We start from the raw sequence: 15,603 nt of genomic DNA, 5'->3' as shown, positions 1-15,603 counted from the left end.
TTCAGAGAGTTACTGGATGATCAAACAGACATCAACGCTGGACAACATAAATATAATGAAAAAATATAAGACTTTAAAATCAAAGCCCATGACATACATAGAACGATTCTACGAAATTACACGTATACAGCGACAGAGGGAAATTCAAGCGCAACAAAAAAAAGTCACCACAAAACAGAGAAATAACAATAATTATAATACATGTTTTTTATATTAACATCAGTTGTTTTCTGCAATATTGTTTGACTCCTCTGGATGTAACATCACTGAGTACCTGAGTACATGGATCAGCATGGATGCTGATCCTGCTAATGTGTCAAATACTATAAGACAGGACTTTATTGATCCCACACCAGGGAAATTTAGTCGTTACAGCCAGCCAGTTACAAACAGCAAGCACAGTGGCATAAAGAGGTCAAAATAAAAATATAGAAGTATACAAAATACGGAATATAGAATAGGAAAAAAAATACAATACAATAATGTTCCTCATTTCCCTATAACTAAATTTGATCGTACCTTTGGTAATCCTATCCAAGAGGCCAGTTTTAAAACAATTATTATCTTGACTGCCATTTCATTTTGGGGAAAAAGTGAATACACCTGTTCAACCGGACGTTGGACCACACATGGATTTATGTCCACAAACCAAATTAGATAAAAAAAAGTTTAATAATCCTCTAAAACTGTGATATGTAAGAAAATTGTCTTGCATTTCCAGTATGAGTCCAGCTGTGAGATGTGGCTGAAGATGCAGTGTTCAGAAAAAACACAGAGACGCTGGAGTTACTGACAGTAACGCAGTACTTGTGTCAGTGGAGGGCGCAGTGATCGTGGATGTGGGCGTGTCAACTTTAATATGTGTGAGCACTAAATCTGTAAATTAGTGCTTCTACACTATAATAGTGCGTGTATTGACGTGTCTAAGTAGGTTTACGGCGGAATAAAATCAGTACCGTTTACAATGTTAAAATAAAAGTTGTTCCAGCACGGATGTCGCCATCTTTAGTAAGGGACAATAAGCCTATTGCTATAACACAACTTGTTGTAATTCGTTGAAACTCCCGATATGTTTATTTTATATAGATTTCAAATGTTCTTTGAAGCACCTCACTATATAGACCATCCATCGCCTATTCAGAATAGCAAATAACAAAAAGTGTATATCCGTTTTTGTCTGAAATGGTCAGCGAGTGGGTTTCCGTCGCCATGTTTACTTTGGGTGACGCCAACTCTCTTCCATTTTCCTCCGCCTCTGGTTGTCAAGAAGATGGCAGCTTCCAGGCAGGCATGAGAGGAAATACTTCTTCACAAATCGAATGAATTTGGATTATTGCCTCAAGATCAGACCACATACCATTGTTTTTGCAATTACTGCATCGAAATAAGTAAGTACAAATCTGAAATATTTGCGCCTTTTTCGGGTTGTTATGTTTTGTTGTGGCATACCGTCCGGCCATTTTTCTTGTGGGAGCTATAGAACTAGGCCGATTGTCGAAAAGATGGCTGCTTCCAGAGACGGCATGAAACATAATAACACTCTGTTTATGCAGTTTAATTCCGTTTAGCTGCGTTTTAAGACTGGTGTTGCAACTACGTTTGTATCAGGTAAGATATGCATATCAAAATAAGACGAAATTACATTGCATTTAATTCTAAATTTTGACGACGCTTTGACAGATGCCTGCCTTTTAGCTAACGCTGTTAGCTTGTGCAAATTAGGTTGAGCAACTAGCCGCTAGTGCTAACGGAGTATAGCTAACGTTAACCATTTGAATACTACGAGTACGCTTAGATTTTCAATATACTTCAATAAATCATTCGATGGGGCTTAAGGCATGTGGTTTCCACGCAGGTGTAACTGTTAAAGGAAACTTTGAGTTTTTTTCTAATGGTAATAATTGCGTTAAAAGGATTGCAGAGAATGCTAAGCTTGCTAGCTACAATATGGCGACTCCCAGAGAAGCATGAAAATAGCCGACTCTTCATAAGGGGTTTTTACTGTGGGTTAATGCTGTGTTAAAACAATGTATCAATCCGCTGTGTTGCTCCGCTATGAGGTTATTGAATTTGATTTTTTTATTGTAGTTTATTTCATTGCTGGTTTAGTTGGCTAGCTATCATGTATTTTTCTTTCTCATTCGCTTCCGCCATTTTTCAGACTGGCAGTGGCGTTAGCGGGGGTTTGTTTGGTTGCAAGATGGCTGCTTCCATGGATTGAATTCAATGGTTAGAAACAACTACCGTTAAGCTAGCTAAGACACAACTTATATGTTGGAAAGATTTCATCAGTACAAAGGATTGTGAACAAGTACTTGCTCGAAAGCCATTTACGTTAATCTTACTCTGATATGTTTTTCGGGTTTGCATGTATTCATTAGCTAAAGCTAACGTTAACTGCTAACTATTAGGCTTTTCAGCGTCTGTGGTCGCACAAACTGTTTTAGAAGTTAGCTACAGTGCTCGGTCAGATGATGCGGTTGAGTTTGCGGTAGTTAAGGTGAAATATCACGATTAGTTCAGTAATTGAGACAAATGCTCTTTCACTATTCCTTCTGGCAGAAGTCATGTCTGCCCCTGGCTCCGCGGTGTCTGGGACCACAGCGTCGGTTCTGCAGCCGCGATGGAAACGGGTACTCGGATGGTCCGGTCCTGTTCCCCGGCCCAGACATGGACACCGAGCTGTGGCTATAAAGGAGCTTATGGTTGTCTTTGGCGGTGGAAACGAAGGAATTGTGGATGAATTACATGTATACAACACTGGTAAGTTTAACTTTGAATGTACAACTTTATCGATTGTTTGTTTATTTTATTTTATTTTTTTCTTTTTTTTGCAGAAAGCATACAGTAACAAATTTGCAAATAAATAAAAACATACAACGCATTTTCAGTCTTCGTTTAAAATAATAATTATTATTTTTGAGGATCGATTCGTGATGTGCAGAATTAAGTAGTGTATAGGCCTCAGCAGGCCAGGCAGATCAGTGTCTGATCCAATGCGGCCCCCTCTGCTGGAGATCGGGGGTTAATACACGTTAAAAAAGGCGGGCTAAAATAAAATGGATGATGCTGGTTGGTTTAAGCATATCCCCTGCCCCAATTTTCTGTACATAAACCAGTAAAGAAAGACAAATTCAGACAAATCTAGTTTATGTCTCCCCATCCTTAAATGCAGATTTTGGTTTATGTTCCAGTGTCAACAAGATAGTTGGTTGGAGGATATATTAGTCAGGAATTTCCAGCCTTGTTTAGGTCACAACATAAACTTCTTTCATCATTAAAATAACTTGATATGGGTAAACCTCAACTGATAACTTCACTGCCATTTTTGTGTTTAAATTTCTAGCAACAAACCAGTGGTTTATCCCAGCAGTCCGTGGTGACATTCCACCTGGTTGTGCTGCGTATGGTTTTGTCTGTGATGGCACAAGATTGCTGGTGTTTGGTGGAATGGTGGAGTATGGAAAGTACAGCAACGATCTCTATGAGCTACAGGTAATCTGTCTACAGGAAGATATAAAAATATTTGCAAATTGCACATTTAAGGAAAAAAAATATACATTTTTTTGGAAGATAACAGTGAAATATGTCAGAAATAAGTGCTCTTTTCATTAGTTTTCTATAGTATTTGTGCAGAATGTTCATGTTATGCAGCAAGCAGTCTTAGTCATTGATTGTAACTGTTCAGTTTGGCTTCTTTCACCTAAGAGTGCTCCTGTGTCTGCTTCCTGTCAATTTCAGTGTATGTGTTCATAAAAACATTGACCAAAACTTTCATTTTACATCACATTACAAGTCCTTCGTTGAGCACAATGCAACTCTAAAAAGAAGCCTAACTGCATATACATGTACATATAAATTTATTGTCAAGGGTGAAATTCATCTTGTTGTCCACTCAGACCATGATTCCCCTTCACCTTTCTTGAAAAGAGCTCCCTCTCACCCCAATTCATCATACCCACCACACCCTATTGGGTCATTTAGAAACATATCATTACACATTGTCGTGAGTAGGAATTAAAAAAAAAAAAAAAAGAAATAAAAATTTGATGGATGAGTGAGGGACAAAAATGTTTTCTGTTGCCTGAGGACAACAATATGCAGTACACGGTTACATATAGTTCACCTCAAACCTGAATTTTCCACATTCAGTAGTTTTATTTGAAATAACTTTATCTCTCTTCTCTTCTCACGAAGATGAACATGTATACAACACAAAAACATTTTACATGTACGTTGTTTTGTAGATATTGGAAAATCAAAGTCAAGCCGTTATAGTTTTCATTTTATGTTATAGCTGTTTACAGATGCACAGTAACAGGCAAATAAAACAAATTAAGTTCATCTTTGTAAGTTGTACATTTCACTACTGTGCATGTTGATATTATTGGCTGCATGCAGGCAGACATGTTGCACAGTTGTGACGATGCCATTGAGTCTGTTCATTCTGACTGCACTTCAGAGAATTAAATTAAGTGGTTAAGGCAGTGCAAAGGTTTCAGTCCATCCACAGAATTGCTTTACAAAACTCCTTATTCAGAAATCAGACGGTTCACTAAGTTCCAGCAGCTCACTGAATGGTAAACTACTCAGCTGCTGCATTTAAGAACTCCAGTGAAGACACATTTTTAGAGTGAGTCTAACGCGATAATAAAGTTAGTAATTTAGCATGATGCTAATTAGCGTGAGTTACTCTACTGCTCAATTCTGTTTAGTTTAACACAATTTAAGTCACAAGTATAAAAGCATGTCTTTATTCTCCTACTTGTAAAAGCTTCACTTGTTCTACAGTGAAGGAAATTAAAACGACTAACATGCTCCTTTTCTGGTTATGAGTACATTCCAACACAGGTGAATTTTCAGTCACTGGGAAATTAGTGGTAAAGAAAATTAAATCCTTACTATCAACTTGTCAGAATATGCAATCAGGGAGACTTGTGACTTGTTTGTCACAGCATTAGTTATGACCTGAAAAATTTCTATATGTTGTTTTGACCATGGTTTCTGTTACAGGCCAGCAGATGGGAATGGAAAAAGTTGAAAGCAAAAAACCCAAAGAATGGTCCTCCCCCATGTCCTCGCCTTGGCCACAGTTTTTCCTTGGTTGGCAACAAATGTTACCTGTTTGGTGGATTAGCCAATGACAGCGAGGACCCAAAAAACAACATTCCCAGGTACAGATGTTTCTTCCAGGAGGAGCCAGTAGGGCCCTTCACGACAGCTTGAGATTCTGTTTCAACCAGCAACATGAGTGAGACTCATGATGTCCGTGTTTTTCGTTCTCAGATACCTGAATGATCTGTACACACTTGAGCTTCGTGCGGGTTCCAGCGTGGTTGGATGGGATATTCCAATCACATATGGAGTCCTGCCTCCTCCCCGCGAGAGCCACACTGCTGTGGTATACACAGAAAAGACGAGCAGGAAGTCTCGCCTGATCATCTATGGAGGGATGAGCGGTTGTCGTCTTGGAGATCTGTGGACACTTGATATTGGTAGGTTTCTAGAAGTGTGAATGGCAAAAATAGCAGCACAACGATTAGAATTTGCCCTGCTAGTGCCACTCAGAGACAGGGCTGCTATTTCCACCCAGTCAGATCAAAGGAGATCAAACATTGTCACCTTTAGAATCCCACACTTTGAGAGAGTGGGAGAGTGTGTGTGAATTTGCCTTATTTGTGATGCTGCAATTTATCGTGTTCCATGTCAGAATACGTTGCATAACATCCTACTGCTGGTCATTGTCTCTAGATACCCTGACATGGAACAAACCATCAGTAAGCGGGACAGCACCGCTCCCCAGAAGTCTTCACTCTGCCACCACCATCACAAACAAGTAAGAGGATTGCTGCTCCCAATTCCCAGAAGAACATGCTGTGTTCGATAGCTGTATCTCACTGTGATTTCATTTTCTCAATGTGCAGGATGTATGTTTTTGGAGGATGGGTTCCTTTGGTAATGGATGATGTCAAAGTGGCCACACACGAGAAGGAGTGGAAGTGCACAAACACTCTTGCCTGCCTAAATCTTGGTTTGTGTAATTCTGTATCATACAGTGGTAGCTATCACTTTGAAAAGGTTTCAGTAAAACGGGCTTCATGGTTATTTTTGTGCCACATTTCTTTCTGTAGACACCATGTGTTGGGAGACAGTGTTGATGGATACTCTTGAGGACAACATCCCCAGGGCCCGTGCCGGCCACTGTGCTGTGGCCATCAATTCCAGACTTTATGTTTGGAGTGGCCGTGATGGTTATCGTAAAGCTTGGAACAACCAAGTCTGTTGTAAAGACCTCTGGTACCTAGAGACAGGTAGGCTTGCTGTAACATGATTGGTCTGGTAATTTAGACTGATTTAAGTGGCTGAGGTTGTCATAGTTGTCTTTTTTAATTTCTTGTCTTCCACCTCTCCAGAGCGACCTCATGCCCCTGCCAGGGTGCAGTTAGTCCGTGCCAACACAAACTCCCTGGAAGTGAGCTGGGGTGCCGTCTCAACTGCTGACACCTACTTATTGCAGCTGCAGAAATATGACATCCCTGCAACTCCAGCTGCAGCCTCACCAGCCATGAGTGCAACCCCCTCTCAGCCTGTGAACTCTCCAAAGAGCCCTGCACCGGCTGCTGCAGCACCCTCTGCTCAAAGCCTACCACAGACAGGTAATTACACCAGTGACCCATGATTCCCCTTTTCCAACTCGTTCATGTCCATTGTTGTCATCACACCGGCAAGCTCCACAACCACAAAAATTTAATCATTGGTTCCATTATTTTACAGCTGTTTTGAAGGTTGCAGCACAACAGTCGGCCACAGGCACTTCTGTTGTCACAGTCCGCCCCAGCCAGCCTGGGAAGTCCCCTGTCACTGTGACATCCCTTCCTCCAGGTGTCCGAATGGTCGTGCCTGCCCAGACCACCCAAGGATCGGTATGAGAGATTTTGCACCGCATTTTATCATGTTAAAGATTTGAATTATTCATCTTTGTCAGATGAGCAAATGTGTTCTACAGTTGTTTACTTGTGTTTTCAGCCAATTGGCAGTAGCCCTCAGATGAGTGGCATGGCAGCTTTAGCTGCAGCAGCTGCAGCAACACAGAAGATCCCGCCCTCCTCTGCAGGCACAGTCCTCAATGTTCCTGCCGGTGCCACCATTCTCAAAACAGTAGCTGTTTCTCCTGGCACAACCACAGTGAAAGTGGCTTCTCCAGTCATGGTAAGTATCCTACTAAACATGCTCATTTCTAACGTTGAGTGCATTTCTGCCTGTCACAGGTCAATTCTTAAAATAATTTTGTGGTTGTAGGTCAGTAACCCAGCCACCCGGATGCTGAAAACTGCTGCAGCCCAGGTGGGCACAGCAACTGCATCCTCTCCCACCACCACCAGACCCATCATCACTGTGCACAAGTCTGGTGCTGTCACAGTGGCCCAACAGGCCCAGGTGGTAACCACTGTGGTGGGAGGAGTCACCAAGACCATTACCCTTGTTAAGAGCCCCCTCACCATGGGCAGCAGTGGCACTCTGGTAAGAAAACAGCACTCTGAGGAAATTCTGTGGCACAATGTAAAACTGACACCAAGCACCCTTCAGTGCTTTTACATGCATGCTGTAAGTCATGGGTTCTGTAGATGTAGTTTTTTCACACTTGGTGTGTGTGGTTTTTTTTTTGTTTGTTTTGTTTTTTTTATCTGTGTCTTGTCACAAGATGATGACAACATGCACTGAGCTTGAACCAGTGGGGGAGGGAGTAAAAGTTGGCCTACAGTGACTGTTGGAGAACTCTACTAAGAAAACAGGGAGCATGTTCTTAGTGATCTGCATGACTGTCGGTCAGTTAGGGCTAGAATGATTCATGGATACACCAGTTCGGTGGTCCACCTCCCCTGTGCTGTCCGATGTTTTCTGGTGACTCATGAACTTGAGTCTCTCTTCTATGTCGGCAGATCTCCAACCTTGGCAAGATGATGTCTGTGGTACAAACCAAGCCAGTGCAGACATCAGCTGTCACAGGCCAGGCTTCCACTAACCCTCTCACACAGATCATACAGGTCAGCTATCTGCATGAGTGCAGGAAAAAACAGGAGATAGCTTAAAACTCCTGAGACAGGCACCAGATGTCTTTCTCCAAATGGTTTGGCATAACATGTGCCTCTGTCCCCAGACAAAGGGTCCCCTCCCAGCCGGCACCATCCTGAAACTGGTGACATCTGCAGATGGCAAGCCCACAACCATCATCACGACCTCCCAGGCAGGGGGCACAGGAAACAAGCCCACTATCCTCAACATCAGCGGCGTCTCTCCGACCACCACTAAGCAGGGCACCACCATTATTAAGACCATCCCCATGTCGGCCATCATGACCCAGCCTGGAGCCACAGGTCTAAACTCTCTCAAGTGTACTGTGTCACAACTACATATCAGCACTCACATTTATGACTGAGATTAATATGTCCATATATTTGTGAAGTTTCTGGAGGAACCTTAATCAAATGAGCATCTAGATCAAAAATGATTTTCTGTTTTTGTTACCTGGTTGAATTTCTAGATGAGTGGTGATGGCATGCCATAACAAAAGTAGTGATGTATTCTCATGTTTGATTGTAGTTGATATTGTTTCCTGCAATGGCTTAAACATTTTGGCAGTTAGTGTGAATAAAACAAATTTTGCAGGTGAAAGTTAATCAAGGTCTGATTTAAGGGTAGTGTGTCTTGATTTACACACTTTTGTCTTTGCAGGTGTGACAAGCAGTGCAGGCATGAAAACACCTATCACAATCCTTACCACAAAGGTGATGACAACTGGAACCCCTGGTAAAATCATCACCGCAGTGCCCAAACTTGCCACTGCAGCTGGCCAACAGGGACTGACACAGGTAAAAGTGACCTGTGCAGATCTCATCCTTGATGTGCTGCCCATGTACGTCTGTTGCAACTAAAGAGGCTAATTCTGAATTGTGTGTTTGTAGGTGGTTTTGAAAGGTGCTCCTGGGCAGCCCGGCACTATTTTGCGCACCGTGCCCATGAGCACAGTGGGTGGTGTTCGACTTGTTACACCAGTGACAGTGTCTGCTGTGAAGCCCACTGTAACGACTCTGGTTGTCAAAGGGACTACTGGTAGGAGTAACTGTGTTTGTTCAGCATTCATTATTGGATGACATTCATGTTATCAAAGTTTTTTTTGTTTTACTTTGTACAATGTATTCTGGAACCTTTTTATTTTTTAATGCCACTTATCTTCCTTCCAGGTGTCACCACTCTTGGGACGGTCACTGGTACAGTCTCCACTAGCCTGGCAGGAGGCACGGTGGACAGTTCCAACGCCTCCCTGGTTACCCCCATCACCACACTGGGAACCATTGCTACCCTGTCCAGCCAGGTCATCAGCCCATCTGCCATAACTGTGTCAACTGCTCAGACCAGCCTAACTTCCGCCTCCACACTGCCCTCCTCTACAATCACAGTGCAGGTAAGATCCTGCAGATTGTTCTTTCTCAGTATTTATCGTTTTAGTCATGCAGACATTAAATCATGGTAGCAGTATGGCCTTAGGCTTTTAAATACTACATTACAACCTAGAAAAATACTGCTAACATTTGGGCGATGGTGCCCGTTTCTTTTAAACACAGAACAATTTGGGGCACCCCTGTAGCACAGCTGGTAGGGTGTGCGCCCCATGTATTGAGGCTGTCTCTCCTCTGCAGTGGCCGCACGTTCAACTCCCGCCTGCGGCTCATTTGCTGCGTGTCTTCCCCTCTCTCTCTGCCCCATTTCCTGTCATGCCTTCAGCTGTCACTGTCATAAAGGTTAAAAAGCCCAAAATAATAATATTAATTAAAAAAAAAAAAACAGAATAATGATGGAGCTGCTGCTCGTAAAAGAACAGGATACGTGAGGGAGAGAGAATAAAATGATTTATTGTTGAGTATGAAAAACATGCTGAATGACTTGACTCTCTTCTGGCCAGAACCAGCCCACCCAGGTGACACTAATCACAACTCCAAGTGGTGTAGAAGCTCAACCAGTGCAGGATCTACCAGTGTCCATCCTGGCTTCCCCAACCTCTGAGCAGCCCAGCTCCACTGAGGCTGGAGCAGCTGGAGAGGGCTCTGGCACCGTCACCCTGGTCTGCTCAAACCCGCCCTGTGAAACCCACGAGACAGGAACCACCAACACAGCAACCACCTCTTCTGCCACCATCGGAGCAGGACAGGTCTGTTCTAACCCACCCTGTGAGACCCATGAGACCGGAACCACCAACACGGCAACCACCTCCTCTGCTACAATCGGATCAGGACAGGTGTGCTCTAACCCGCCCTGTGAGACCCATGAAACGGGCACCACCAACACAGCCACGACTGCATCTTCAAACATGTCTGCACTGCGTGTGTGCTCCAACCCACCTTGTGAGACCCATGAAACAGGGACAACTAACACAGCTACCACAGCATCAGCTAGCATGGGAGGAGTCCAACAGCTGTGCTCCAACCCGCCCTGTGAGACCCACGTAACAGGCACCACCAACACAGCCACCCAGGCGTCGTCTAACATGAATGCAGGCCAGACAGGCACCGCGCAGAGGGTGTGCTCCAACCCACCCTGCGAAACACACGAGACAGGGACCACCAACACCCCGTCCACAGCCACCTCCAGCATGGGAGGCGACCAGACCAGCACAGCGACAGGCCTGGTCCAGAGGGTTTGCTCCAACCCGCCCTGTGAAACACACGAGACTGGGACCACCAACACAGCCACCACTGCCACCTGCAGCATGGAGACAGGTGAAGGCTCAGGTATGCCCTCATATACTTTAACTGTGTCGGCTCACAAGGGTATATCATTCCTGATTCCTGTAGTAATTTCAATGTCTGTCGGCTCGTAGTTTGTTCTTGCTCCTCAGTAGTTCATTTACTGCTTTGAAATCAAACTTAAATTCTGTTTTTGTATCCATCATCAGCAACCCAACAGACGGAGGAAGGAGCAGAAGATACCAGCAGCTCAGAAGTAGCCTCCACCACTGCAGCAACTGGCACAGTTACCACCACCCAGGGCAGGGCCATCACTACTGTCACCCAGTCTACACCGCCACCCGGACCCTCTGTACCTGTAAGAAATGCACTAATTTACGGGAAGAATTAGCAAATGATCTAACCACCACTGCTGAGGAGCTGTAATAACTACCTGTTCAGCAGATGTCTGTCTTAAGGCTGCATGTCGTTGACACGATCACAAACCAAGCAGATTGACTTGGGGATCTTTACTTTATACTGTACAGTCGCACAGAATATATAGCTGAGGTTATGTTGCCACCTGGTGGAGTGCCCAGTACACTACAAAACAGTCAAACTGACCTATATATGCTGCTATACCAGCTACTGTAACAAAACAAAAAGCGATGGTTATTGGCTGATACAGTTCCCAGACGATCCACAATCTGCTTTGCTGGCACAAAACAAAAAATGTGAGTGGGGCATCCCTAATTGTGACTAATCCATATGGTTTACTTTGTTTCTTTCCAGTCAATTTCATCTATCACAGAGGGTGTGAGCACTGCCGCCAGCTCCACAGAGGAACCCATGCAAACTGATGAGACGGCATCAGCAGAAGCTGCACCTGCAGAGGAGGGCGCCACTGCAATGGAGACTCAAGCAGAAGTAAATACAGTAAAATGTCACACAGAGCCACTGTTGGCATGACATTTTTCAAGTTCACTCAATCAAACAGCGTCTAGATGACCTGTAATTTGTTCTTTCAGGGAGAAGCAGCAACAGCAACAGCCTTGAACCTGCCCTCAGAGCTTATGTCTGAAGGCCAGGGAGCCACACTCATGGTGACGGGGCTGTCGGACGAGGAGCTAGCTGTAACTGCAGCAGCAGAGGCCGCCGCTCAGGCAGCAGCCACTGAAGAAGCTCAGGCCCTCGCTATCCAGGCTGTCCTCCAGGCAGCTCAGCAAGCCGTAATGAGTGAGTTCTACCATAGTCTCGCATAGTCCGATTTCTCACTTGGCTTTGCTTTGATCTTGAAAAGTAGCTACTGCAGTCTCCAGAGTGATTTTACATGATGGTTGCAGCTAGTCTGAATTGTTACATATTTTTGGATTACAGATGAGGGTGATTCCACTGGAGAGACCCAGCAACCCACCAACATCCCCATCATGCTGACCCAGCAGGAGCTTGCTGCATTGGTCCAACAGCAGCAGCAGCTGCAGGAAGCTCAGGCTGCTGCACAGCAGGCCACCGTAGACACGAGCCTACCCACTGAAGGCCTCGCCCCTGCTGACAGCCTCAACGACCCCTCTGTCGAGAGCAATGGACACAATGAGATGGCTGCCGCAGTCACCAGTGCTGTGGCGTCGCTGCTGCCACGTACCACTGCTGAGAGTAAGACTTCTTGGTTTTTGTGAGTGGTAGTTTGGAAATCTTCATGTACAGTAGAGTAACCCTTTTGTATTGTTCATTTCACTCAGCACTTGCTCCATCAAGCACATTTGCACCCTCTGTATCGGTGGCCAGTCCAGCCAAGCTGCAAGCAGCAGCCGCTCTCGCAGAGGTCGCCAATGGCATCGAGGGAGAGGTGAGTCATTGTAGTATTACTGAACATGTGGCTGCTTGAGTTAGGTCAAAGAGGGACGAAATGTGACTGTGTATTGTTTGTTTGTCTTACAGAAGCAAGGCCCTCAGCCAACTCCAGTGAAGCCTGTTGTAAAGAAAGAAAATCAGTGGTTTGATGTTGGAATTGTTAAAGTGACAAATATGGTTGTCACCCACTTCTATGTGCCAGCGGATGAATCTCAAGGAGACGTGAGTGTCTCAGCAGGCTTTCTCATGTTTAGGTGACTGCATGGTTGTTGTGGTCAGTGCACCTCTAACCTGTTTTTTGCCTGGTAGGATGACTCTGGTATCATGCCAGACTACAGCCAGATGAAGAAAATGGAGCTGCAGCCTGGAACGGCTTACAAGTTCCGTGTCGCTGGAATCAACGCCTGCGGCCGTGGAGCTTTCTCAGAGATCTCTGCTTTCAAGACTTGCCTACCAGGCTTCCCAGGGGCACCTTGCGCCATCAAAATCAGCAAGGTAAACACAACCAGTAAAAACCTTTCCCTCGTTTCTTCTCATTTATTTGTGGATTTGACATGTAGGTGTACGTGTGGAAAACATGGTGATAACAGCAGCTGTTCTCATGAGCCGTGCTTTCAGGCACTGAGTAGTATTTGTTGACTGTGCCTCTGTAGAGCCCAGATGGTGCCCACCTGACCTGGGAGCCACCCTCGGTGACGTCGGGCAAGATTATCGAGTACTCCGTGTACCTGGCCATCCAGAGCAACCAGACAGCTGAAGCCAAGGCCTCCACCCCGGCACAGCTTGCCTTCATGCGCGTGTACTGTGGACCCAACCCCTCTTGCTTGGTGCAGTCGTCCAGCCTCTCCAACGCCCACATCGACTACACCACCAAGCCAGCCATCATCTTCCGCATTGCCGCCCGCAATGAGAAGGGCTACGGTCCTGCCACCCAAGTTCGATGGCTCCAAGGTGAGAACATAGACTCGCAAACTACTGCTCAAATGTCAGTAAGTGAGCCATGCATTCATGCATGAAGAGATTTATCTTAACCATTTGTCTACTTTGTAGAATCTGGCAAAGATGCTGCCTCTGCAAAACCGGCCCCTAAAAGACCAGGCACCTCTCCTGATACGTAAGTACAGTGTTCATGTTTCAGACTGCACACAGGAATCGAAATTAACATGACACTGATGAATAAAACGTGCTTTACTTACGTTGGTCTTATGTGTACTCTTGCAGTAAGGCTACTGGTCCAAAGAAAGCAAGGACGGACCAGTGAGTTTGCCCAGAGACCCCTCCCAGTCTTTTTTTTTTTTTTTTTTTTTTTCCCATTTTTCCACTCGCTGTCCTTTATCAGGAAGACTGACCTTCACCCCTCCTCCACCTCCTCATCCTCATCCTAATCTCATCCTCCACCCTCAAGTCTCAGATCAAGACAGCAACGGAGGCAGAACAGCCGTATGAAGCCGAGATGAAAGTCAATCTGAGAGATTGTTTTCTGTAGATAAAAACCCTCTTTCCTCCCCGTTCTGTTGGTCGTACTATTTTTAGAGCAACACAAACTTAGAAGCACATTATCTTTTTCAGTCACATCCCCTTCCATCGTTTAACATCTATTTTTGGCTTGTTTCAGTAGTTGAGCAGCATAGAGAAGCATTTACATCTTTCACAAACTGGGAGCCAGCCTGAGCGCAATGTTTCTTTCTTTTTCTTTTCTTTTTTTTCCTTTTTATTGTGAATCCCGGGGGGATGTAGAGAGAGACTACATGAAATGATGTACAGTGTTAAAAAAAAAAAGGCTGTGGAGGCATTAGTTTAGGTGAGAGGAAAAATCGGTATGGAAACAAATAAAGCACTTGTCCTCAACGAAAGAGGACATCATTTTTTTCCTTTCTTTTTTGCTCAAAACAAATTTGCTTCATCGAGAACCAAGTCTATAGTCATCATACTGGACTCCAGTCTCCTGGTAATGTCATCACTGTGCGCTTTTTACCCCAAGATGAGGACTGGTGCCCAACACTTCAAAGTGGACAAGAAAAGAGTGACCAAGGAAGAGATTTGTAGAGAATGAACGACAGACTTTGCTAGGACTGAGACTTGCAGCACACACACAAAAAAAAAAAAATCTTCCCAAAAAATTAGCAAGCAATGATGCTGAAGATCTTTTGTGTAGTTTATTTTTGTATTTTTTAAGCTTTTTTTCTCCTGTGTGTATGTGTATGTTGTGTGCATTTTTAAAAACATCACTTTTTTTAACTGTTGTTCATCCCCATAGTTTGTGTTGGTGGGAAGTTGGGTGGCTGTGTTGAGGTTGCCACTATATTTTTAAAAGTCTTCATTCAGTCGGTTGTATGTTCTTGATGTTAACGGATGGAAATGAACGAGAGAAAGACTTTTGTATTTGTTCCTAGTAGAACTGCAGAGGTTATAGGACTGAAGGGAACTTTGAAGTGGACCCAGGGAGAGCAGAGTTTTTACTTTGTTTACTACTCAATGCTTGTGTTGCTTTGTTTGCCAAACATGGAATTTCACGGGGTATGAGGAAAAATAACATCTGGTCTTTTCATACCTTCCCCCTAATATCCCGATCAGTTGTCCTACACGTTTTATGCTCATGAATGTGGTGTCTCACCTCTTCTTTAATTTTTAGAATGGCAAATTATATTAGTAGACATATTTTCCCTATCCTATTGATGTATGTGAATCCATTTAATAAATTTTAATTTTTTCCTTCCATGGCTCTGTATTTCAGACTACAGATGGTGTGCAAGCTAACTGTGACGTGTAAACCCGTATGTCTTTGAATGGGGATGTCTTGGGAAGAAAGGTTACATAGCCGGAGTGTACTCACATGTAAATTAGTTCGTTCATAGAGCAAGAATAAAAAAAAAAAAAAAGAAAAAAAACATAAAAAAAAAAACATCTTGGCCTTTTATATAATTACCTGTAACAAACAGTTTTTACATGTTGGTCATCTTGATTGCCTTTTGTGTCTTTACTTATAAAAGAAACAATATATATATATATAAATATATATAGTCTCCCTGAT

General features: G+C 44.0%; 1 protein-coding gene across 2 annotated transcripts; it reads left to right on the top strand.

The window, feature by feature from the left end:
* Positions 1-1,245: 1,245 nt before the first annotated feature.
* Positions 1,246-15,288, top strand: hcfc1a (host cell factor C1a). Of its 2 annotated transcripts, none has more exons than XM_076752219.1 (28): positions 1,246-1,388; positions 2,563-2,763; positions 3,347-3,495; positions 5,014-5,174; positions 5,287-5,495; positions 5,752-5,836; positions 5,925-6,031; positions 6,132-6,311; positions 6,414-6,656; positions 6,775-6,923; positions 7,027-7,209; positions 7,300-7,521; positions 7,941-8,045; positions 8,159-8,375; positions 8,734-8,870; positions 8,964-9,111; positions 9,243-9,463; positions 9,962-10,787; positions 10,952-11,100; positions 11,514-11,648; positions 11,750-11,957; positions 12,099-12,374; positions 12,461-12,567; positions 12,660-12,794; positions 12,882-13,067; positions 13,226-13,523; positions 13,623-13,686; positions 13,794-15,288. In XM_076752219.1, exons 2-28 carry the CDS (start codon positions 2,568-2,570, stop codon positions 13,831-13,833), a joined length of 5,136 nt encoding a protein of 1,711 aa, XP_076608334.1. In that variant the 5' UTR covers positions 1,246-1,388; positions 2,563-2,567; the 3' UTR covers positions 13,834-15,288. The 2 variants fall into 2 exon arrangements, with proteins under 2 accessions (XP_076608334.1, XP_076608326.1); XM_076752211.1 differs by having other exon boundaries at positions 8,159-8,393.
* Positions 15,289-15,603: the final 315 nt, after the last annotated feature.

The sequence above is a fragment of the Chaetodon auriga genome, chromosome 2, assembly GCF_051107435.1.
Source record: "Chaetodon auriga isolate fChaAug3 chromosome 2, fChaAug3.hap1, whole genome shotgun sequence".
NCBI lineage: Eukaryota > Metazoa > Chordata > Actinopteri > Chaetodontiformes > Chaetodontidae > Chaetodon > Chaetodon auriga.
This window is presented reverse-complemented; position numbering and strand designations above follow the sequence as displayed.

What these genes read in the sequence shown, in the direction of transcription:
- hcfc1a (XM_076752211.1), top strand. Translation starts at nt 2,568, where the DNA reads ATGTCTGCCCCTGGCTCCGCGGTGTCTGGGACCACAGCGTCGGTTCTG. An exon ending in AAGTGGCTTCTCCAGTCATG is followed by an intron (nt 7,210 to 7,299) that starts GTAAGTATCCTA and finishes TTGTGGTTGTAG; the next exon opens with GTCAGTAACCCAGCCACCCG. An exon ending in CCTCTACAATCACAGTGCAG is followed by an intron (nt 9,464 to 9,961) that starts GTAAGATCCTGC and finishes TCTTCTGGCCAG; the next exon opens with AACCAGCCCACCCAGGTGAC.